Source organism: Protopterus annectens, chromosome 16.part0 (genome assembly GCF_019279795.1).
Source record: "Protopterus annectens isolate FY-2018-M chromosome 16.part0, PAN1.0, whole genome shotgun sequence".
NCBI classification, from domain to species: domain Eukaryota; kingdom Metazoa; phylum Chordata; order Ceratodontiformes; family Protopteridae; genus Protopterus; species Protopterus annectens.
The window spans coordinates 545,877,601-545,902,597 of NC_056750.1; the positions used below are offsets into that span (position 1 = coordinate 545,877,601).

Sequence of the window (24,997 nt, forward strand, 5' to 3'; positions counted from 1 at the left end):
AGGTTTTCAGGAGTCATCTGTGAGACTGAAGTTGCACACATTGATGAGAGTGTCCTCACATGATAGCTACAATCCAAGCACCAACCCTTGGTCCATCTCACTCTGGGTCTGCAGTCACCTGGTGTTCTAGGACCAGTGAATTGAAAAGCCTCCAGAGATGTCACAATGACAAACCCAGCTCTACTTATGACTCCTCTTCTTCAGGTGATTCTGCTTTGAGCAGCCCAAAGGAATATAGATGCAAAGTGAAGCATCTCAAATCTCTTTGAGTTTCTCATACCACATATAGGTTCATAAGTAGGTACGAGGCTATTGACCCTAGGGCCTATATAAGCCTAGCCAAAAAGGTATCCTGGCTTTCACCACCAAGAAAATTATTTACCTGTAACCCTGTCGAACAGAGCCACAGAAGTGATCCATGGGGTGAATTTCCTATTTCCCATCCAATCATCAAGATTTTTCTTGAAGAGTGCTAATGAGGAGCTTTGTTTGATAGATAGGTAGTTTGTTCCAGAGTATAGGAAGTCTGTGGGACAGGAATCTATCCCTCCAGCAAGTTCTCTTTATTGTGGTGACAAGGTTTAGGTCCCTAGAGCGTGTACCTCAAAGGGATTGGGATTTCTTTAAGTGGAACATGTCCAATAGCTCTGGGTTTGATATAGCTTTGTACGTTAGGCAGAGATCGCTTCTGAGTAGGCGATATGCGAAGAAGTAAAGATGGAGTTTTTTGAGACAGTCTGCGTAGGGCATCTGTTTGAGGCTGGTAATCCTCTTTGTGAGGTATTTCTGCGGCCTTTGAAGTTGTTGTTGATGTCTTGTGAGGTACATACCAAAAGGCGTGTTGTACTCTATAATGGGTCTAATGAGTGAGTAGTAGAGAGGAACAGTGGCCTCTTTTTTTCCTGGGTGACTTTGACCTTTTTGGGCAGCAAGTCAGAGAGAGGCTGTGAGAGAGTGAGAAGGTTGACAAGACCCTAACTGCTGTATGTGCATGCTTTCAGACATCACGGAGATTTTATTCCAGGAACCAAAAAATAAATAATCAGATGTGGTTCAAGTTGGTCTCCCAGCAGCAGTACAGCCCTATGTTTGGGTGGGGCAAACATAAACATGTCTCCTTTAGGAATGAAGACCCACCAAGACACAGAAACAGTCAGCAGAATAGTGGGGCTTGAGTTCTCCCATCTGCCAGCCAGTTCCAGTAGAATCTGTGAAGGTTTCCCCAAATGTTACACTCTGGAGGCAATTGACGGTCCGCTGTCACTGCGTTTTCCTCTGTGGTGGACCATTGTGTAGGACAAATGGACCAGTGCCTTGCTATCCAGTAGCTATGAAATCCTCTTTCATACTCTGCCAAGGCTGCCATCTCTTTTATTATCCTGTGTCCCATCCGCTGTAAGAAAAGCTTTCTGCAACAGACAGCTTCCACTAGATCAGAAAGGGTCTAGATATTGTTCAAGATTTTTTTTTTGTCTGAAGAAAACAAAGGACCTCAGACATATTTCAGATTTAAACAGTCTAAATCAGTTTATCTCCAAAATCACATTCTGGATGATTTGGGTGCAAATAATAGTCCCTTGCCTGTACAAGAGCGAGTGTATATGTTCTCTAAATCCCTAAGATGCTTACTTGCACATCAGAATAGCCAAGGAATTAAGGAGGTTTCTATGTTTACAGGAAGACATTGACATTGTTCAGTTTGGAGAATCATGTCTAGTCGTGGTAAGGGAAGAAAGGGCCTTGGTAAAGGTGGCACTAAAAGACATCGTAATGTTTTGAGAGATAACATTCAAGGTATTACAAAGCCCGCTATTCGCCGCTTGGCTCATTGAGGTGGTGTCAAGTGTATTTCAGGGCTAATTTACGAGGAGACCTCTGGTGTTTTGAAGGTGATTTTGGATAATGTGATCCGCGATGTGGTTACCTACAGGGTTGGGAGGGTGGCCTAATGGTTAAAGTGTTTGCTTTACAAACACAAGATGCAGGGTTTGAGTCTCACAAGGGATAACTGGCTAGGTTTAAAATGGCTCACAAGAGCAGTTAACTTTGGACTAATCTATGAACCTATGAATATAACTAGGGTGGTGGGAAGGAGGAGGCTGCCCTAGATGCAAGCTGTTAGAGGGCATTATTGGCAGGCAGCAGTGGTGCAGGAATGTATTGCTTTGTGAAACTGAACGGATATTGTGGTTTCATAAATGAATGCTGATACTGCAATTATGTTCTTGACTGAAGCACTCACTGTGTGATAGTTTAACTGTAGCAAACTGCTTGTTATATTTGTAGCAAGCAGCTTGCTACGGTTTCAGATGTGAAGAGATTAAGTTTTGGTGTAACTGCACAATGTGGTAGATGCCTTAGCCACAGTTCTGTAGGAAGAAGTCAGTCACTGCCAGTTTTGGGCTCTTCCATCTGATCTCTCCATGGCCTCCAGGGTGTTCAAATGTATGACCATGGTGGCAGCTCACTAGTAGCTGCAGAAGATAGACATCATTCTCTAGCTAGATGACTGCCTCATGGCCACATGAAGCACAGGACTCTCTATTGCTCATGTTCCAGTTCCTTAGGCATTATAGCAACCTCTACAAAGTTACAGTTGAACCCCTCAAAAAAATCTAAATTTCATGGAGTGAAATGTTATATATTAAAGAGTCAGCTAACCGGAAGAGAGATTTATATGTAAACGGACAGCAGAAACTTCAATGGTACCTAAAAAGCCTTTGGTGTCAACACTGTCAAGACCTGGAAACTTTTATGCCAATGATATCTTGCCTAAGGAATGATTTTCTTTGGTGGGCAGCAGCATACTCCCACAACAAGGGACTACCATTCTCACCACACCTTGCTGCCCAGACCCTCACCACAGACACATCAGACTATGCCTGGGGTGCACACCTGGACGACAGGTGCATACTGGGCCAATGGAGCCCACGGCAAATCCATCTGCACATCAAACAAAAAGAGATGTTAGCTGTCCAGCACGCATTAACAGCTTTCAGGCCCCTTGTCTCCCCAGGGGCTCTCCTGATCAAAACAGACAACACCACTGTGATGTGGTACATGAACAAGTGGGGAGGGACTCACTCCTACCTTCTATGCAGGCTGGCCATGACCCTTTGGCACACAGCCTCTACCATGCAACTACACCTGTTAGCACAATTCCTGCCAGCCTCTCTAAACTCTTGCAGACCACTTAAGCAGAAATCTTCTGGATCCACACGAGTGGCAGCTAGACCACAGAACCTTCACCCTGATAACTCAGAAATGGGGCTCCCCGAAGGTCGACCTCTTTGCCTCCCACACCAACCATCAGCTCAGCAAGTTCTGCACCAGGGAGCATCACTGCATGCCTTGGAAAGTGGATGCCCTATCCTTCCCCTGGGTCAGTCTCACGGTCTATGCATTTCCCCCACTACCTCTCATCACCGGGGTACTGCTCAAAATAAGGGAGGAAAAACCAAGGACAATTTTGATTGCTCCAGACTGGCTTCACCAGAAACAGTAACCATTGCTGCACAGCCTGTACCCACTGCCACCATGGCATCTCCCTCAGACCCCAACCCTCCTGACCCAAAGGGAAGGAGAATTCATGCATCCCCAATTGCATACCCTCAGTATGGCAGTCTGGGTTATTCCCTAACCACTGATCAATCTGCCAATCTCAGTAAACAGGTTCTAGATGTTATACGTGAGGCTAGACACCCTAGCACTAGAAAGTCTTATGCCGACAAATGAAAACGGTTCTACACCTGGATTCAGGCTAAGGGAGCTGATACGGCACAGCCTTCCCTACCTCTCATCCTGGATTACCTAGCTAGACTGCTATACAGTGGTCTCTCCTTTTCCTCGATAAAAATTTATGCCTCTGCTATCTCTGCTCATTTCCACACTGAGCACCCCCTTTTCTCACACCCTCTGATCAAAGAGTTCCTAAGAGGGACTAGCAACTTGAGGCCACCCAGAAGAGCACATACCCCAGCATGAGACCAAAAATTTGTGGTGGAAAAGCCCCCCCCCCTTTGAACCAGCATCTTCAGCAGAATTAAAGTTTCTCTCCTGAAAGACAGCTTTTCTTCTGGACATCACTTCAGACAGAAGAGTCTCCGAACTACAAGCACTCATGGTTGTAGAGCCCTTCATCATCTTCCATGTTGACAAGGTGTCCCTCAGGACTAACCCATCCTTCATGCCCAAAGTGGTGTCCAGTGTGGCTCTCAACCAATCCATTCATTTGCCCACCTTTTTCCCTAACCCACAAAACAAGGGCGAAAGGATCCTGCACTCTCTAGATGTGCACAGACAGCTCAGATTCTATCTAGACAGGACTAAATCATTCAGAAAGACTGATCAATTACTGGTCAGCTTTGCTGCAGGGGCAGAGGACAAAGCCATTTCCAAATGGATGGCACACTGCTTCTATTTCTGTTACAAGTAACACAGAAAACCTCCTCCTAAAGGGATCAGGACTCACTTTACCAGGGCAGCCTCCACCTCTGCAGCTTTCCACAGAGGAATTTCCACCATGGACATCCTGGAGGCTGCCACCTGGACAAATGTTCACACTTTCACCAAGCATTACCACCTGCCTATCTTCTCCAAATCTAGGGCAGGCTTTGCCACTGCAGTCTTGCAGGGCATCCTAGCCAGCCCCTAGTCTCCTTGACTGCCTCCACCCTTTTTCTCAGCTTTGCGAATCAACCCAAATGTGATGACTGCAACAGTGAAACACGAACATATTACAGTTGTGTACACTTACCATAATTGTAGATGCTCGAGTTTATTCACCATTGCAGTCCTGGTTTCCCTCTCTCCACCCCCCTTTATTCTTTCTCTCCATTTTTTACCATTATTCCTTGCTGTTCTTCTTTCCTTACAAGGGACATATTGGTATTCATTTTCCACTGGTGGGGTTCTTCCACCAGAACATGGCCTCCTACTTTGGAGGCTCCTGACAGGTTAGGGCAAGAAAAATTGATGTAATGGTGTTGGCTTCCTTATTTTACACTACGGACGACCTGACATCAGTCCTCAAGCAACAGCAACTGACGCAGAAATACTAATTATCTGGTAATCGGGCCTGCCGAAGGCTACCCTGGCAGGGATAACCCAAAAGTGATGACTGCAACAGTGAATACACTCAAACATCTACATTTATGGTAACTGTACACAACTGTACTTTTCCCTTCCTCCTTCCCCCTTATATCCTCTTTCCTTAGGGGGACATAAGCTTATCACGGTGGCTTTTAGCCACAAGGACCACTTTACCATATTTCCTTGTGGTTCTGATGGATTAGGGCAAGAAAAATTGATGTAATGGCATCGACTGCCTTGCTTTATAGCACTGACAACCTGATGTCAGACTACAGGTGACAGCAGCTGACACTGACTCTGGCATTCGGGCCGGCTGAGGGCTTCCACAGCAGGGATAACCCACAGGTGATGAATGCAACAGTGAATACACTCGAACATCTACATTTATAGTAAGTGTACACAACTGTACTTTTTACATTTTGATGGTAAACCATATATATCTATATATCTGTCAATATATATATCATATATATCTATATTCATACCTATATATATATGCAGCAAATGCCCAGACTTCTTTTCTCTCTTCCCACTACCAGGCCATCCCCCCAGAGACGCTCTTACCCAGGATTGGCCCCAGGGACTTCTTTATGCCTTTCCTCCCTTTCCGTTGATTCCACAAGTACTCCAGAAAGCCACCGTGTTGAGAGCCAAAATGATTCTCATTGCCCCCTATTTGCCTCGACAAATTTGGTTTCCGTTCCTCCATCGTCACCTATTGGTGCAGCCGTGGCATCTGGACCCAGTGCCAGACCTTCTGATCCACCAATCGGGTCACCTGCATTGGTCTATTCCTTCTCTCAACCTCACAGCTTGGTTGCTCCACTTCCTTCCTTAGCCAGGCTTCCTATGATCTCTTACCCGGTTAGGGATATCATAGTGGCTTCCCTTAAATCCTCTACTAGAAGGATTTATACCAGCAAGTGGAAACGCTTCTCTTGTTGGACAAAATCAAAAAATATAGATCCCTTTACTGCCCCTGTTCATGCAGTTTTGGATTTCTTAGCAGAAATCTTTCACTCGGGCTCTTCATCTTCCACGATCAAAGTTCAGTTGGCTGCTATCTCGAACTTTCATGTCGGGTTTGCAGATCACAACATTATGTCCCACAGGCTTTGTAGAGCCTTTCTAAAAGGAATTTTTCTACTTAAACCTCCTGTCAGGAGTCCTCCTCCTCAATGGGACCTAAATCTAGTGCTGACATCCTTAATTCTTCCTCCCTTCGAGCCAGCTGTTTCATGTTCCCTGAAGTTTCTTTCATGGAAAACACTCTTCCTTGTTGCTATTACCTCGGCCAGGAGAGTGTCAGAACTTCATGCTCTCTCTGTTCGTCCTCCTTACTTGGTCTTCCACAAGAACAGGGTATCCTTGAGAACTAATCCATCCTTTTTGCCTAAGGTGACCTCGAAAGCTAATTTGATCTACTGATCTCCCTGTATTTTTCCCTAATTACTCCCAACAGATCGGAACAAAAATTACATTATCTTGATGTTCACCGCCAACTCAGATATTATTTGGACAGAACAAAACAATTCAGGAAATCCGATCAGCTCTTTCTTTCTTATGCTGAAAATAAGAAAGGCCTTCCTGTCTCCAAAGTGACCTTATCTAGATGGCTTTCTTCCACCATCTCCGAAATCTATAAGCTCAGGGGCAAACAGCTGTGCTCAAAACCAAAAGCGCATTCCACCAGAAGTTTAGCCACTTCCACAGCTTTTCAGGCTAGACTCCCCTTAGACACTATTTGTGCAGCGGCCACTTGGGCCACTCCACATACCTTTGTTTCTCATTACAAATTGGATTTGGCCTCCAGGGATAGAGCCAGTTTTGGCTCTACAGTTCTCAAGAGTCTGTTCCATTGAGCCACCCAGGATAGAGGTGCTAGGGACGCGGTCCCATCAAGCAAGAATGAAGGCGAGATTGACAACTTAACATTGAGAAGTTATGTACCTACCATAACGTTCCATGTTAGTTATCTTCTCTCGCCTTCTTTCTTGCGACCCTCCCTCCTGCCCCCTGGCCTGGACAGACCTTTTTCTTCCTATCTGGAAGATTGCTTCTTTAGACCAGCTAGTTCTGGTCATTTTTATAGCCCATCCTTTAGGCTTTTTGCCTTTCTTTCCTTCTGGGAAGGTTTTTGTGCTAGGTGTTATTGCCTATAGGTACCAAACGAGATCTGGGTACTTATCGCCTTGCATCATGGGATATGGGGCTGCCTCGAGCTGGTAAAAGTGTCTCTCGAGCTTAGCAAGTGCCGAGTCAGAGCCGAGGATCGGCTCCGAACCCATCAAGCAAGAAAGAAGGCGAGAGAAGACAACTAACATGGAACGTTATGGTAGGTACATAACTTCTCATTTTGTTATAAAAGCCAAGTATGTAGTGGGCAGAAATATTGAACATGTGGACTTTATTTTGCCATCATATTTACTTTAAGAAAGACTTATGGAATTATATGCATATTTAGTCCCAGTATTAAAACTGTTAAAGTTTTCTGTTTATTTGTCTGATTCTTTTCTGCACATTGTAACAAGACTTCAATGTTTGGTTAATACAGCATGTTGGCAAATAGCTGTATTTGAAATCCTAATTATCTTCTTTTTTGTAGTATTTCCACGAAGGTCGAAAGGCACAGCAGCATATTGAAACTTCCTGGAAGCAGCTTGAGGCAGTAAGTGGCAAACTTTATGTAACACTTTACTGTTGTTTATGTTCACCTTTTGCCGTAGACTTCTTAAGACTTTGTTGTACAGCCAGTTTAATTATTTGTAGTTTGAAGGATAACTGGACCCAAAAATTGAATAAAAAGCATGGTGTTACTGTATATTGAACTTCTCTGCATATTACTAAGTGTCCCTACAGTATCACTGTAAGTGGTTATTATTAGTTTTTAATGTGTTATACCCAGACTTGCCTGATTGAAGCTTCCATGTTGCAATCCTTTGTTTTTGTTTTTTTTTTTTACCTCACTCATTACTTTTTTTAAAGATATAAAATGGACTGTGATAAGAAAACCATTTACTGTTAATTCTCCCTATCCATGACATAATAAAAGCACATAAAAGCACCATAATCTCTTTTTTCAGTGATTTTTCTTCCTTTAATTTTTATAAGTGACATTTCATGGTATAGCATTAGTTTCTTGGGTTATAGTTTCATACTAGGCTGTTAACTGTTTGTTTGTCTTTTTGGCTTTTCCCAGTTAGGGGTCGCCCCAGCAGAACTCCCGTCCGCTAATGATTGGAGGTCGATTTTTATGGTGCCGAGTTGCCAGCCCGACGCCAACCTTCAGCGAAGGCACGCCCATTCACGCATGTCTTTCGGAGGCCATTCGACCGTGGGGAGTACATGGAGACTCCACACAGAAGCACTCCAGCCGTGAATCGAACAGGAGAACCTCTTGCTGTGAGGCAACAACGCTACCGCTGTACCACCGCGGCATACTAGGCTGTTAATCAAACAGATAATTTGTAGTCTAGCCTCAAAATCCCATTATGTCAACACTCATCAACATGAAGTAACTACCACCCGATTTCTTCCCATTTCATTTTTAAGAACATATAGAGTTGAACATGTAGCTGAGTTAGTGGTTTTATTCAGATTCAGAAGTGTAGTTCACATTCACTAGCTGAGGTGTGAGAATTTTGATACCTGCGACTAAGTTGTTCTAGGAAGAGCTGGCTAATGTCACAGTTGTAATAGATTTTCATTGACAGTATAGCTAAAATTACTGTCTCTGAAGTAACCGTCCCTCCCCATATTCAGTGACTTACCTCAGCTAAAGAAACACAACTGATGATGTCACAAAAACTAGAAGGACTAATATGCAGTTGCATATATATAATGATGTTTAGAGAAACTATACAATCAAATGCAGACAGAAGACCAAGGAGTACAATGTAAATATTTTCCCTTTAGATGTTGTAGTCTCGATACTCTATTAAACAGAAAGAAAAGATTTTGTGATGAGAAAATAAAAAAGATATTGATGGAGTTTTCCTTTGAAAACTAGGTTTGAAACACATGGTTTTGTTGTCTATATGAGGTGTGATTCTGGTCATCTCTGAATTAAAACATACATTTAAGGACCCAGGTTTAAGACTCTTACTGCCCTTGGAGTTAGAATCACTGACTTAACCTAATTACTGTATACTGCATGGAGTACCATGATTATACTGTACAATCAGGGACAATTCAAGCTTGTTAAGCATCTTTTTGATGATAGAACTGTGTTTAACAAGCTTTTGTTAAGTACCCTTTACAGTTGTTAAACTCTAGTCTCTCACACTAGAACATTAACAGAGGATGTTCATCACACTGATCACTGCTGCTGTAGCCTTAGCTGTATGGGTTATAGCCTGCCAGGGATACAACAGCCTGTGACTTTCCGAAGCTTCAAGGCACCTTCCATGCACCCGAATTGTCTGGCACCTCAAGCTGAGCTGACTGAAAAATAAGTTTGAGTGCCAGTCCCTTCAGAGCTTTACTGACACTAAAGTGTATTCTCCTCTGAGGCTTTTGAGGATCGGCGGAATAGCTGTTCCTTTGCTGAGCAGATAAGTTCCTTTTTGGGAAAAAAAAACTTCCATTCAGTAATTTTGTTATTATTAATACTTTCCTCTTCAGGAAAATTATTTTAAAGCTAAGAGTTTGTGTTTTAATAGACTGTCACAAGACTGTACTGTACTTTTAAATGGGAGCACTCTTTTTTTTTTTTTTTCCCTGTCAGTTTAAAAGTTGTTAAAGTAATGGAAAACCATTTTTTCTGTGGAGAAAGTATGTTTATTTTACTTTGTGGAGCAGGCAATGTGTTTTAAAGAAATTTTTACTATGTTTATTTTTGAAGAAAGTGACTCAGACATTTTTTTACTGATGTTTGCTGCTTGTTTTCCTCAGAAAAGAGGCACTGTTTTTGGCTTGACCATGGAGCATTCTGTCATTCCCATGGTCGGTCCTTCTTCCAGCCACAAGTGAGAGATCTCTTACAGAAGCTGGGATTCCAATAGAACATTTTTCTAAGGCATAAAAGCTGAGCAGGACTAGGGCAGACCCACACAGATGAAAACTAGATCAGAGTTTTTTCCTAGATTTGATCCATCTGTGGGGGGAATTCCTCAAGTAGACCTATTTGACTTTTCTTTTCCTCAGACAGGAATGTTCTGGTATACTTTACTAATGTCCACTAATATTCAGGATACTTCTAAAAATTCAGAAGGAATCCTACAAGATCATTGTGGTGACTCTGTTCTGGGTAAAGCAGTCATGGTTCTTCCTCCTTTAGGAAATAGCCAGGGGCAATTACAACAAGCATCCTTACAGACTGGATCTACTCAGACAAGAACATGGGGTGTTTGATTCACACTGACCTTAATCAACTTCAGTTGACTGTCTGGATGATAGGGTCATAATTCCTTTTAGGCACCTGTTTACTGAGGATGTGCAGCAAATACTAAAAGAGGCAAGAAAGCCTGCTACTAGAAAATCGTGTTTATATTACCCTATCGTACAATTTAAATAGCGAACGCTATTTCATCATACCTAAAATATCTAAACCACAAAATATCAAATATACAGAACAGCAAATTTTTTCCCAGGGAAAAAATTTGCTGTTCTGAAACACAAGCACACCAAAATAAATAAACCACACACATACACTTTACAAAACCATAATTCTAACCCTACACTACTACCTATCCATTCACCTTAACCCAACCCTAACCCTAAAGTCCCTAACTACCGCACACTCACCTTACCCACTCCCTAACCCTAAAGTCCCTAACTACTGCACACTCACCTTACCCGCTCCTTAACCCTAAAGTCCCTAACTACCGCACACTCACCTTACCCGCTCCCTAATCCTAAAACCCCTAACTACCGCACACTCACCTTACCCACTCCCTAACCCTAAAGTCCCTAACTATCGCACACTCACCTTACCCGCTCCCTAACCCTAATGTACCTATCGCACACTCACTTTACCCCGATCCGTTCCCACACTTACCTTAACCCTGTCCGTAACCTCTGTTCGCATATTTACCTTATCCTGGTCCGTAACCTTCCCACCACAGTAGAGTAAATAACGAAGCCATGGAACGGACAACTGAAATCTTACCCTAGGTAAGATTTCAAAGTTCTGTGGCTTAGCTATTTTAAGTTTTCAACAAAAACGGGTCGATATTACAGCATTCGAAGTTTAAAAACTTTGCTACTATAATATAGATCCTAGAAAATCATTTATTAGCAAATGGAAAAGGTTTTCTGGTTGGTGTCAACAACATAACCAGCACCCATTCAGGGCTAGTTGTTTTCTGCTTTTACAATATTTGCATGAGTTACTATCGTATGTCCTTTCTTTATCCTCTATCAAGGTTAATTTATTGACCATTTCAGCATGTCTGCCCATGGTTCCTCCTCTTTCAAAGCAGTCTGATGTCAAAATGTTTTTGAAAGGGGGTTTGTATGAGGCTTCCAAGAAAAGTGGTGGTCCCTCCTTTGGATCTAAATTTTTGTTAAATAAACTAACACTTGCTCCATTTAAACCAGTTAACTTTGCTGACTTAAGGTTCTTAACATGTAAAACAGTTTTACTGGTTGTTCTGGCCTCTACAAGGAGGGTATCTGAGTTGCAAGCTCCTATGGTGAGTCAACCCTATTTCATTTTCCATAGAGACAGGGTTTCTTTGAGAACTGATCCTTCTTTTATGTGTAAAGTGGTATCCAAGTTTACTTTAAACCAAACCTATTTTCTTTCCTGAACCTAAAAATGAAGGATTAAGGATACTCAATACTTTGGATGTCCACATACACCTCGGGTACTATCTTGACAGAACTAAATCTTTCAGATCTTTGGATGAGTTGTTCAGTTCTTGTGAAGGTAAGAAGAAGGGACAACCTATGTCAAAACTGACTATGTCCAAATGGTTGTCTATGACTATTACATTTTGCAGTACTGACCATAACAAAACTATTCTAGGTGGGGTCACGGCCCACTTTACCAGGATCTTGGCTTATCTATGGCTTTTTTGAAAAGGTTGGATACTAGAAGTATTCTAGAGGCTGCTTCTAGATCCTCTGTACATACTTTTACAAATCACTGTAAGCTTGATTCCTTCTCTAGATCCAGATCAGGCTTTGCTAGGACCATTCTGTAGGGGCTCCTGTACTCTTCTCCTTCTACCTCCCAGATATTGGGTAATCTAACCATATAGTTAAGGTTACTGCAGCAGTGATCAATATGATTAACATAAGTACAGCTGTGTAAATAAGCTTACCGTAACAGTAGATGTAATGTGATCCTATCTCGCCTACATTCTGTACTGATGGGTTCGGAGCCGATCCTCGGCTCCGACTCGGCACGCTATACTATAGAACGAAGTCTCTTATTGGCTGAGCTATCCCACATCCCAGGATGCACCACCACTACTTCCCCAGATCTCGTTTGCCGCTTCTACAGCAAAGACGTGGTCTTGGCTGAGCTAAGTGCTTATTACTTAAAAATTTCTGTCAGAAATTTTTTTTTTCTAATCTACCCAAAAGCTGTTTTAACAGCTATTCGTTGTTGTGTGACTGTGAGTTTTGAGTCTTTTTGTGAAAAATTGTCTTAGTTTGAGGGAAAGGATCCCGTTTAAGTTAGAGGGGCCTTGCCCTCGCGCGTTGTTGAAGCTTTTTAGTGTGAGTCCTTTCTGTGGTTTAGTTGTCTAGATTTTGGTCAAGTGATCCCGTTTAAGTTGGAGGGGCCTTGTCCTCAGTTTACGTATTTCTTTAAGCTATTTTTTTATTGGTGTATTTAAAAGTATATTTCTGTGGTAGTGATTTGTGTGTCAACATGTCGAAAGAGCACAGACCATCAGGATTCAAAAAATGCTCTAAATGCAGTTACAAAATGTCCATTACGGACGACCACTCTTTGTGCGTTTATTGTTTAGGCCCTAAGCATCTTCAAGAGTCATGCAGCGTTTGTCACGCTTTTTCCTCCCGTGTCCTCCAAGAGAGGAAAAATAAATTGATTTTAAAAGGGCTTATCACCCCTTCCTTTGAGGAGGCTTTATCTTCTTCCTCTTCACCTTCAAAGAAGAAGAAATCGTCGGCTCCGACCAGCCCGTCGGAACTGGCTACAAAGAAATCTCGGCAGGCTTCTCCGTCGGCTCCACGGACTTCGGAGCCAAGGGCGGAACGGTCTGCCTCGATTCCTCCAGCCTCGACTCCTCTGGCTTCGGAGTCGACGGCTAGAGCTTCGAGAGGCGGGTCACCTTCATCGGCTCCACTGTCTTCGGAGCCAATGAGAGTTGCCCGCTCAGACTCTTCCCCTTCGGCGCCGAAGTCCACTTCGGCTCCGAGGGAAATTGCTATGGTTGTGGAGTCTCCCTCGGCACCGATATTTATCGAGACTATTCGGAGCTGGTCCCCCAGTCCTTCGGAACCGGTGGAGAAGTCGACTCGAACTTGTTCGATCTCTTCTCGGTCTTCGAGAATGTCAGATTCGGACATAGACAGGGTGCTTCAAAGGCTGTTTCAGTCTCCGGTCTTTCAAAAATTGGTTTCGGCTCCGGAGCCGGTTGCCCACCCTGTTGTCTTGGTTCCTCCTCCAACAGCCTCGGCACCGTTGGAGTCGGTGCTGGTGGAGGTTTTCGGGTCGGTTCCGACCCTTACTCCAACCCCGCCCTTTGGGTCAGAGTTCAGTACACGGACCTCCTCTGTCGGCCCCAGGGGTGACGATTCGGGACCGATGCTTTCGGTTCCGAGCCTCCCTCTCGGTGCATCGGCTGCGGGAGTGCCGTCTACTGTTATGGCCTCGGGGGTTGGACCTTCCCAGGACTCTGGGGGTCCCGCCTTCAGGGCCATGAGGAGTGCTTTGGCCAAATCTTCTTTGGCCACCTCCACCGTCTCACCGTCACCTTCCCTTGGCATGGAGACTGGTTCCTTTGTAGTCCCCCTGTCTCAAGACAGCGGAGCCCTGGGGCCTGAGGCCACCCCCATCGGGGGTTCCCTCCTTCCTGAAGGTCCCTCCGAAGCGTCTTCGGAGGAACCTCTGAGGAAGAGACAGTGCAGGAGGAAGCACGTCGACTACCCTGACAAGTCTCTCACCTCGGACACCGACCTCAATGATGCGGAGGGGTCCCCCAAGTCGTCCTCGGATGATGTCTCCTTTGCAGACATTTTGGAGATCCTGAAGCAACGAGGCGACTGGCAGTCCAAACCCCCTTCCGCTGAGGAGTCGGTATTCCTTAAGGCCTTTGGGGCTCAGCCCTCCACCTCCTGGGTGTCTCTGCCCTTCGATGAGCTTCTGGATTTGATCTCTCGAAGGGCGTGGGAACACCCGTATTCTGTGGAACCGGTGCCAGCTCGCCCCAATAAATTTCTCTCAGCACCCCCTGAAAAGGATTTTCTCTCCAAAGGTGTGGCTGTAGATGCCCTGGTGGTGGCATCTGCTACCCAGCAAGATGTGGCAGAGGCTTCAACGTCCGTCCATCCTCCTAATAAAGGGTCTAGGAGCATGGATCGGTATGGGAAGCGCACCCTTACTTCAGCAACCTTTACTTTAAGGTCTCTGAATTACTTGACGCACTTCACCAGACTTCAGAGGGATCTGGTCAAGGAACTTTCAGATACCCTCTCTGGTAACTTACCTGAGCAGTTGGCCCAGACGGTTAACTCTCAGCTGGCTACCCTATCATCATTATCGAACTCGTCCATGAGGCTCATTTCATATGCAGCCGAGGGGGTGAGCAGAGCGGTGGGAACAGGCATTGCTCTACGGAGACAAGCCTGGCTCCGCCTGTGTCATTTTGCGGAGGCCTTTAAGTCTTCCTTTGCCGACGCTCCCTTTGATGGGTCCTCTCTGTTTGGACCCAAGGTAAAGGACACCTTGACTCGCTGTGAACAAGAGGGTAAGACTTTAACTGCCATAGGGGCACGGTTTTCCACTCCCTTCTGGCTTTATCCCAAGGCTAGAAGAGGGGGGAAAATGTGGTTCCATAAATCTCAAAAGCCTTACCCTTCGCAGCAGAGCGATCCCCCTTCCAGAGGCAGAGGAGGGGGAAATTTTTCAGGAAGACGCCGTCCCAGAGGCGGCGGAGGCCCCCTCAACACTGGAGACCGCGAGTCCTTTCGTGGCTCCTCAGCCTTCCAGCATCCCTGAAGGAGTGCCCGACTGTGCAGCTCCGGAGGCAGTCTGGGGTCGTTTTTCGAAGCACCTAAAGGCCTGGGAGAGGATCACTCAGGACCGATGGGTGCTCCGAATCATCGCCAGAGGTTACACCATCCCTTTTTCTCAACCCCCCCCCCCTCCATCCCAAAAAATCCCGGACGCACCACCCAGTCAACGGGATCTTGCAGCCATCGAAATATCAAAGCTGCTTCAAAAAGGAGTCATCCAACCTGTCCCCGCAGGCCAGACCAGATTAGGGACTTACTCAAGATTCTTTTTGGTGCCAAAAAAGACCAGGGACTTGAGGCCCATTTTGGATCTCAGCAAGCTAAATCGATCGGTGAAAAAGTCCAAGTTCCGGATGGTCACCTTGCAATCCATTCTCCCGCTGCTGGAGAAAGGTGTTTGGATGTGCTCCATAGATCTCAAGGACGCCTATTATCACATCCTGATAGATCAGGCGTCCAGGAGACACTTGCGCTTCAGCCTGGGAGACAGTCATTTCCAGTTCCGTGCACTGCCCTTTGGTCTCACCACAGCCCCCAGGGTGTTCACCAAATGTTTGGCGGTGGTGACTGCTCACCTGAGAAGTCTAGGATTCCAGGTGTTTCCATACCTAGACGACTGGCTCCTAACTGCCACCTCCAGGGGTCTACTCTTGCAGAATCTAGCAGCCACTATATCTCTAGGCAACTCCCTAGGAATCACCTTCAATTGGACATAGTCCATGTTGCTGCCATCTCAGCGCATTCGGTTTATCGGAGCAGAGATAGACTCAAAGCAAATGTGAGTCTATCTTCCTGCAGAGAGGATAGAAACACTACAGTCTCAAGTTCGAGCTTTGCTCCTCAGACGTCGAGCCCCAGCGAGGATGGTCCTACAACTGTTAGGTTCCATGTCGGCCACCGTTCTCCTAGTCCCCTTAGCAAGGTTGAGGATTCTCCAGTGGCTCCTGTCAGTCCAGTGGTCTTATCAGGATCTCCCACTCAGTCACCACATTCTGATCACAGAGACGTGCAAACAGGACCTTCGTTGGTGGCTTCTTTCCTCCAACCTGGATCAGGGGCGACCCTTCGTTCCACCACCCCCAGTGGCCACATTGACTATGGACGCCTCCCAGACGGGGTGGGGGGGACATTACCTGGGCAGGTCAGTCCATGGCAAGTGGCACTCCGACAAGAGTCTCCTCCATATCAACATACTGGAAATGAGGGCGGTGCTTCTATCACTGCAAGCACTACACAGTTACCTCCCCAAGGGCACGATTGCCATTCAGTCCGACAACATGACGGTAGTCTGGTACCTGAACAAGCAAGGAGGGACCAGATCCTACCTCCTTTGCAGAGGGGCCATGAAGGTATGGGATTGGGCGATTGCAACCAAACGTTTTCTGGTAGCAACACACATTCCAGGGAGATCCAATGTGATAGCCGACAAACTGAGCAGAACTATTCTCTCCCCTCACGAGTGGTCTCCGAACGGCAGAGTGGTAACTCAGATTTTCAGGAGATGGGGAACTCCTTGTTGCGACCTTTTCGCAACCCCCCTCAACACGAAATGCCAACAGTTCTTCTCTCTCATCCCAGTTCCAGGGGAGATTCCCAAGGATGCCCTAGTCCAAGCTTGGCCCACTGGTCTGCTATACGCCTTTCCACCGGTTCCCCTTCTTCCCAAGGTGTTCCAGAAGGCGATTCGCTTGGAGAGCAAAATGATTCTAGTTGCCCCATACTGGCCTCGTCAAGTCTGGTTTCCCTTTCTTCGCAAATATGCACTGGACGGTCCATGGTTCCTGGACCAAGTTCCGGATCTCTTGAACCATCAGTCGGGATAGCTACATCAGTCCCTCCACTCGTTGAAGTTAACAGCTTGGCTCCTCCTCTTCCGACCATAGTCAGGAACCATGCTTTGGACCCGGAAGTCATACATATCTTGTCCTCGGCCCACAAGACTTCTACTAAGAAAATGTATAGCAGCAAATGGAAGAGATTTGCTATTTGGGCCCAACTCTGGGGCTTAGACCCCATCACAGCCCCGGTGTCAGAGGTTCTGAAGTTTTTAGCTTCTCTGTTCAACCAAGGTTGTTAGGTCTCTACCATCAAAGTTCAATTGGCGGCTATTTCCAGTTTTCACGAGAGCATAGAACCACCTTTGATGAGCAACAAGTTGTGTAAAGCCTTCATGAAAGGTGCTGGGCTGCTACGGCCCCCGATATCTCATCCCGCTCCACCGTGGGACCTTAATGTGGTGTTAGGTGCTTTAACCTCTTCCCCCTTTGAACCGGCAGCAACTTGTGACTTAAAATTTCTTTCTTGGAAGACTGCTTTATTAGTTGCAATTACATCAGCCAGGCGAGTTTCAGAACTTCAAGCCCTGTGTGTCAAACCACCATACCTGGTTTTTCACAAGGATAGAGTATCCCTCAGACCGAACCCATCCTTTGTTCCTAAGGTTTGTTCTAATTTTTGTCTGCAGCAATCACTGGAACTTCCAGTTTTCTTCCCGAAGTATTCGAACAGAGCGGAGTATATCTTTCACACCTTGGATGTCCACAGACAATTACGCTTCTATTTGGATAGGACGCACCATACACGAAAAGCAGATCAGTTGTTTGTGTCCTTTTCGGACAATAAATTGGGCAAAGCCGTCACGAAGGTCACTATTGCCAAGTGGATCAGAGACTGTATCAGTCATACTTACTTCATTTCTAACAAAGAGCTTATAGCTACAGTGAAAGCTCATTCTACCAGGGCTATGGCTACTTCGGCAGCCTTTCATTCCAAGCTTGCTATTAGTGACATTTGTGTGGCGGCTACGTCGTCTTCTCCTCACACCTTTATTTCTCATTACAAATTGGACGTGGCATCTCGGGGGCGAGTTTCCTTCGGTTCCACAGTTCTCAGGAGTGTTTTCCAGTGAGCCACCCAGGAATCAGGTGCTAGGGACGCTGTCCCATCAGTACAGAATGTAGGCGAGATAGGATCACATTACATCTTTTAGTTATGTACTTACCATAACTTTAGATGTATGGGATCCATCTCGCCTACATTCCTAATAACCCACCCTCCTTCCCCCTGCCTTGGAGATCAGAAGAGACCGGACGGTCCGAGTTCAACTGTTTCCTCTCTTGAAACACCTGGCAATATTATATCAACAGTCTATGTGCGTGTGCATGTCTGCGGACAAACAAGATCTGGGGAAGCAGTGGTGGTGCATCCTGGGATGTGGGATAGCTCAGCCAATAAGAGACTTTGTTCTATAGTATAGCGTGCCGAGTCGGAGCCGAGGATCGGCTCTGAACCCATCAGTACAGAATGTAGGCGAGATGGATCCCATACATCTAAAGTTATGGTAAGTACATAACTAAAAGATGTTTGAATGATCACTGCTGCGGTAGCCGCTCCCTGTCTTCACTCCCCTTATTTCTTGTTTTTATGCCAGGGTGTGGACATTTATTTTTTTATTGTTTCTAGTTTTGTCTTTTCAGGTCTCATCCTCCCTCTTTCTACTGGCAGGAAAGCTCTGAAGGGTTTTGCGCTCAAACTTGTTCTTTAATCAACTCAGGTCAAGTTGCCTGACAGTTTGGATACTTGGAATATGCCTCGAGGCTTTGGAAGCTGTCCAGCTGTTATATCCTTAGCAGGATATAACCCATATATAACCCATATAGCTAAGGCTACTGCAGCAGTAATCATCGAACATCTACTGTTTATGGTAAGTTTACTTACAAAACTGTACTTTTTTTTTCCTGTGCCTCCGTTTTTGCTTCCCAACCACTGTCCAATACAATGCTAGCAATGCAGCTGCAGTCGTCAACCTTCCAGTCCTTTTACCATACTGAACAAAATTCCAAGATGCTAAACCACGTGAGTTTTGAAGGAGGTATCCTTTCATTCTTTTAGAAAGTCATTTAATTGTTTTTATAAAATGTTAAAAGTGTTTGATTTTCCTGACAGTTTGTAAGATGGAATTTAAAGATGCTGGTGCAGTTTTCATGAATGCTGTGCTGTTCCCATGATACTTAAATCAGCTCACTCCCAGACCATTGTCTTTGATGTAATTTGTCTTCAGAATGCTGGGAGATCAAGATTCTAAGTCAGAATTAATTATAGGTTATGTACTCACCATAACTAGGCATCTGTGTTGTCCATTTTTATTCTTCCTCAACAAATGGGTTATATATACGATCGTTGGATCCGACCTGGCCTCATACTTCAGACTTTTGACCCAACTCTTGAGCTCTTCCCTTTACCCATTACACCCTATCTATTCCCAGTACTTCAAATTGAGTTTGTTGCCATAAAATTCACACTAAGAAGTTGGAGAAAGGGATAGATAATAGAATGAGCTCAAACCTGGAATTGTATGCTCCAATAATAAAACCAACAGGTCACTCCAGAAGATTATAGGAAGGGGGATGGAAGTAGGGAGGGTTGAGGAAGAATGAAAATGGACCACACAAATGCCTAGTTATGTTGGGTATATAACTTATAAATCTGATGTCATTTTCTTTCTTCTTCAATGAATGGGAGAGAGTCCCCAGCTACGTGAATCTTGGTCCTCATGGAAGGATATTTTATTGCTGAACCAAAGACGGCTCTGTTTCTGGAGATTAGGTCCAATTTGGAATGAGTAACAAAGGTATGAACACTGGACCATGTGGCTGCTGTGTAAATATCATCAATAGATGTTCTCAACCATAAAGTGGATGAAGTAGCCATGGCTCCGACTGAGCTTTAGGCGGTCTTGGAAAAGAAATTCTTTGTTGGGAACAAATCCAAGAAATGCAATTAGTTATACATTTAGGCAGTGAAACTTTAGATACTAGATAACCCAGTCAACTTTTTGAGAAGGGAACAAACAGCTGGTCTGATTTTCTGATTTTGTTAGTTCTATGGAAATAAAAACATAATTGCCTGTGCACATCCAAAAGATGTAACCTGTATTCTCCTTTGTTTGAAAAAAATTGTGAAGGAAAACAGTAAATGAATGGCTTGGTTAATGTTGCATTCAGAAGCCACTTTAGGTTAAAAAAAAAAAAGAAGGGTTAGTATAAGATAACCATGTCTTTATGGTTAATAATGTGCTGAGTATTTGATGAAAGGGCCTGGATTTCAGAAATCCTTTTAGCAGAAGTGATAGCCACTAGAAAGGCTGTTTTCCAAGAAAGGTATTTCAAGTAATTTTTTGCTGAAGGTTCAAAGGGTTTTTGAATTAAATCTTGTAATACCACAGTCAAATCCAGTGGAGGTGAAGGACCCTCTACTGGGGTTCTGAGGAGGAAAGTACACTTCAAGAAAGCCCCATATAACGTAGAATCAGCCAACGAATAATTTTTATCTCCTGTATGAAATTTTGATATGGCTGTCAACTGTAATTTAATCATAGAAAAAATACCTCCTTCTTTGAAAAGAGCAGTCAGAAAAACAACAGTAACAGAAACAAGGGCATTAAAAGGGTCAACATTGTTTCTTAATGCCCAAAGAGAACATATTTTCCATTTGCTGCTGTAAACTTTTTTGGTGAATTCTTTTTGCGAGGATAGTAAAATGGTATGTACTGGGGAAGAAAGCTTGAGATGTCCTGCTGTTATTGGAACTGGAGAAACCATGCAGTTAGTTTGAGAGCTGGATTATAGGGATGATTTATCCCTAAAGAATGTGAGAGAAGATCTGGAGTTGGGTTCAGTATCCGCGGAGGATAACAAAGATGAGACCAAAGGAAGGGGAACGACACCTGGTGAGGCCAGAAAGGAGCAATGAGGATGACTGAGCTTTTCAATCAAGCTGCTTTCTGTAGAAATTTTGGAATCAAAGGAAGCTGGAAATAAGCATTAAGATGAACAGAAGGCCAAACATGAAGTAGAGCATCTCTCGGTGACTGCACCTGGGGGGGGGGGGGGGGCAGGGCAAAAAATACCTGCTGTACTTATTGTTGTGAGGAGATGCAAATTGATTACAGAAAGGGTTGCCCCAACAACAGAAAATTTTCTCTGCCATTGATTGATGGAGAGACTACTTGTGAGGCATCAGAATGGATCTGTTAAGTTTGTCTGCTAATATGTTGGATTTCCCCGGAAAGTGAGTTGCTACTAGAAAGTGGTTAAAGAAGATCACCCATTGCACGCTCTCATGGCCTCTCAGCAGAGGGGGTAAGACTGGGTTCGCCCTTGTTTGTTGATGTACCAGACTACAGACATGTCGGTTTGAATCACAGTAGTCCCTGGAGGAAGAGCAACTTGAAATGCCTGCTCTTGTCTCTTAAGACATTAACATGCAAATTGAACTCTTGGGGGAACCACATGCCTTAGACCATCCTTCCCAAATAATGCCCTCCCACCTCATTTTGGAGGTGTCCGTGGTCTCTGTGGCCAATGGGGGAGGAAGAGCAAAGGGTCGTCCTAGGTAAATGTTGTCCGACTGGATCCACCAGTTGCTATGGCATTTGCATATTTGTATAAGCTTAACTGGAAGTCATAGGGGTTGTCGAAGAATAGACCACTGAACAGCTAGAGTTCATTGAAGGACACGCATAAAATAGGGTGCTAAAGGAACTAGAATTATTGCTGTTGCCATAGACCCCAAAGCTTGAAAGATTAGCTTGGCTGTAGGGGTCAGATGAAATAGAAGTTGATGCATCTGACATCTGACTATGTCTATGTGATGAGTAGGCAAAGAGGCAATTTGTGTTATTGTGTTCAGATGTGCACCAGTAAACTCCAGGCTCTCTACCGGTGTGAGGTTTGATTTGGCATACTTTACTGTGATACCTAGTGAATGACAAATCTGGAGCAAATAGTCCCTGGACTGCTGTATGAGATGCATGGTAGGGACAGTGAGGAGCCAGTCATCTAGGTATGGAAACACTCAGTGTCCTTGTAGTCTCAAGTGAGCTGCCACCACTGCCATACATTTGGTGAACACCCTGGGGGCTGTGGTGAGTCCAAAGGGCAGGGCTGTGAACTGGTAATGACTGGCTCCCAGCCGAAAGTGCAAGTGTCTTCGGGAGCGCCTGCCTATTTTGATGTGATAGTACATATCCTGCAGGTCTGTGGAGCATATTCAATCATCCTTGAGTAGGAAAGGTGGAATGGACTGAACCGTGACAATTCGGAATTCGACTTTTTCATGAACTGATTTAGTTTGTTTAGATCCAAAACTGGTCTCGTGTATCCTGTCTTTTTGGCACTAAAAAGAAACACGAGTAAGTTTTGAGTCCTGTTTGGTCTGGTGAGACTTCCTGGATGACTCTCTTGTCTATCAGATTTTGAATTTCTTGTGTTGCAACCTTCCAATGACTGGGTGGGATGTCAGCAAGCTTCTTTTTTGGAGATTGGGGGCTGGGAGAATGGTATGAAGTAACCTCTGGGTATTATTTTTAGCATCCAGGAATCTTTTTTTATAGCAACCCAGGTGTCTGGGTGCAAGGACAAATATCCCCCTACTGCTTCCAGAGGTGGGCAGTTGTACAGCATTTCAGGAGAGCTGAAAGGGGCTTCCAGGAAAGAATCTCGGAAACCCTGATTTTGCGGGCCTCCCTTGACTTGAGGGTGATATTTAACATTAGAACCTACTCTGCCTCTGAAGAAGTTGTCTCTGCATGTTGTCTCTGCATGGATTATGGAAAGGTCCCAGAGATTTGTGGAAGTACATTTTCTTACCACCGCTTTGATTTCTAGATAAAGTGCATTGAGGGGTAGAAAACTTGATTCCCACAACAGACAGGGTTTTTCCTTTTTCACTGCGGGTAAACATTTCTTTCACAGAAGGGACAAACAAAGATGTTCCATCAAAGGGAGTATTGATGAAAGATGTCTTGAAAGGCTCTGCAGAGTTGCATAGCTGCATCCAGGCGTGCCTCTTTACAGCGATGCCTGAATCAGCTGGCCATGAGGCACCTTCTGATGCATGAGAAATTAACAAGAGAGTGGCCAGCTGAGAAGATGATCTTTAGAAATCCTCTGCAGATATGGACTCCAAGAGAGGGATTGAGAGTTCTTTTGTGACATCTCTCTGTAGACTTTTAAAGTGTGCCAGGTAGTTTAGGGACCTCATGGCGAAGGTTGCTTAAGCAAAAAAATACTTTCCAAACCTGTCCAGCACCCTAGACTCTCTGTTAGGGGGTAGGTAATGGAGCTTTGTTCTGCTAGCTCCTTCTTTTTGGTGGCTGCTGCCACAGCCATTGCATCTACAGGGACTCCTTTGCACCATTGGGGTTTATCTTGTGGAGAGGCTAACAAATTGTCCAGGTGGTGCAGTATTGGCTCAGCAGAATCTGGCTGCTTCCGTGCCCAGTGAGAGATCAGATCAATAAGGTCATTTGCCAGGGGGATGGGGGGGCTTGGGGGAGTCGCCCAAGATGTAGATGGGATAGAACCAAAAGGCTCCAAAAATACTGACTCCTCTGGAGAAAAATTATCAGAAAACCAACCACCTTTCTGTCTAATGATCTCTAATATGTCTCCAAAGGGAGACATCACCAACTGGTGTTCTGGGGGCCCCTTCTCCTTCTCCAAAATCAGTATCTTCAGTGAGAGATTCTAACAGGGAATCTATGTACCTTCACTTGCATGTCCTCTTCCAATGGATCTACTCAGGGGGATGTTCGAGGGAGGTATCGGAAGAGAGAGGGAGTTCCTCCATGGGAACTGACTGGAAGCTAGGTGGAACTGGTTGTCCCTGTGGAATAGGCCTGATGGACTCAGAGCTTGGAACCAAACAGGGGATAGGGAGTGGATCTGAGGGGTGAGAGACTGGATCTCAATCAAGTAAAAAAGCCCTTTCTAGAACCTCAAAGGCAGATGGATCCAGAGAACCCATGGCCACCTGCACAGGAGCTAAGTGTTCCAGTATGGGTAGATCATGACTCCGATCCGTTCTGTGCCTGGACGAGAGAACCGGACCCAAGATGTCCAAGGCTCAGGGATGGATCCAACAACATTGGAGTAGATCCCAGCCCCATGAATGTGAAGACTGACACTTCAGCTCAGGGACCTGTTCTGAAGACACAGGAGCAGAACAGGTGAGGGAAGCCGTTGGAGTCACAGAAGTAATTCTCTTCAGATCCGTCTCTGGAACTCTTGAGGCTGAAGGATCCTGGGGCTCCAAAACTGAAGGTCAAATTGGAGAAGGAAGTAAGACTGTGTGAGTAGTGGCCAGAAGACTTAGATCTAATAGGGGACGGAGCCAAAATAACTCTCATCTGGATCTGATCTCTGAGGAACTTATGTGTCATCCTATCCATGTCCGCTTTGGATAGACTTCAGGAAAACCTGATGGATGATGTGGTGGACTGAGGTCTAGAGTGCTTTTTTAGGTCTGCATGAATGGAGAATGTAGCTTAGGGGAAATAGGATCAATGAGGAACTCAGGAGAACGAGTTGTCAAGAGTGTATGAAATAGAGTAAATAAGAAAAGCACCAATGTTGCGAGTCCACAATAATATTTAATGAATTATAAAAATAAATTATGATAAGTGCTTTCATCAACAAGTATGACTTCTTCAGAACAAAGAAACAGTTAAATAGACAAGTTTAAATACACATTGCCAGTTGGCTATTGGTTCTAATCCAACCAATACAAACAATAAAAATTCACTACTCATGAATATATAAATAGTAAAACTAAAATATTAGTTACAAAGTTAAAATTTTGACTCAAAACCATATTGACCATAAAAATAATGTATATACTATTAATGCGACAGTCTGCTGCATTGTAAACACAATGTTATTTTGTAAATTTACTTAGAAAATTCCTGCAGTAA

The 24,997-nt window shown here is 44.6% G+C and overlaps 1 protein-coding gene across 1 annotated transcript in view; it reads left to right on the plus strand.

Moving 5' to 3' along the window:
* FNBP1 (formin binding protein 1) overlaps positions 1–24,997 on the plus strand; it is a 2,646,599-nt gene that overhangs the window by 729,574 nt on the left and 1,892,028 nt on the right. The window contains exon 5 of the mRNA XM_044058144.1: positions 7,697–7,759. Within this exon, the coding sequence (XP_043914079.1) occupies positions 7,697–7,759 (63 nt within the window). The remainder of the gene's footprint in view (positions 1–7,696; positions 7,760–24,997) is intronic.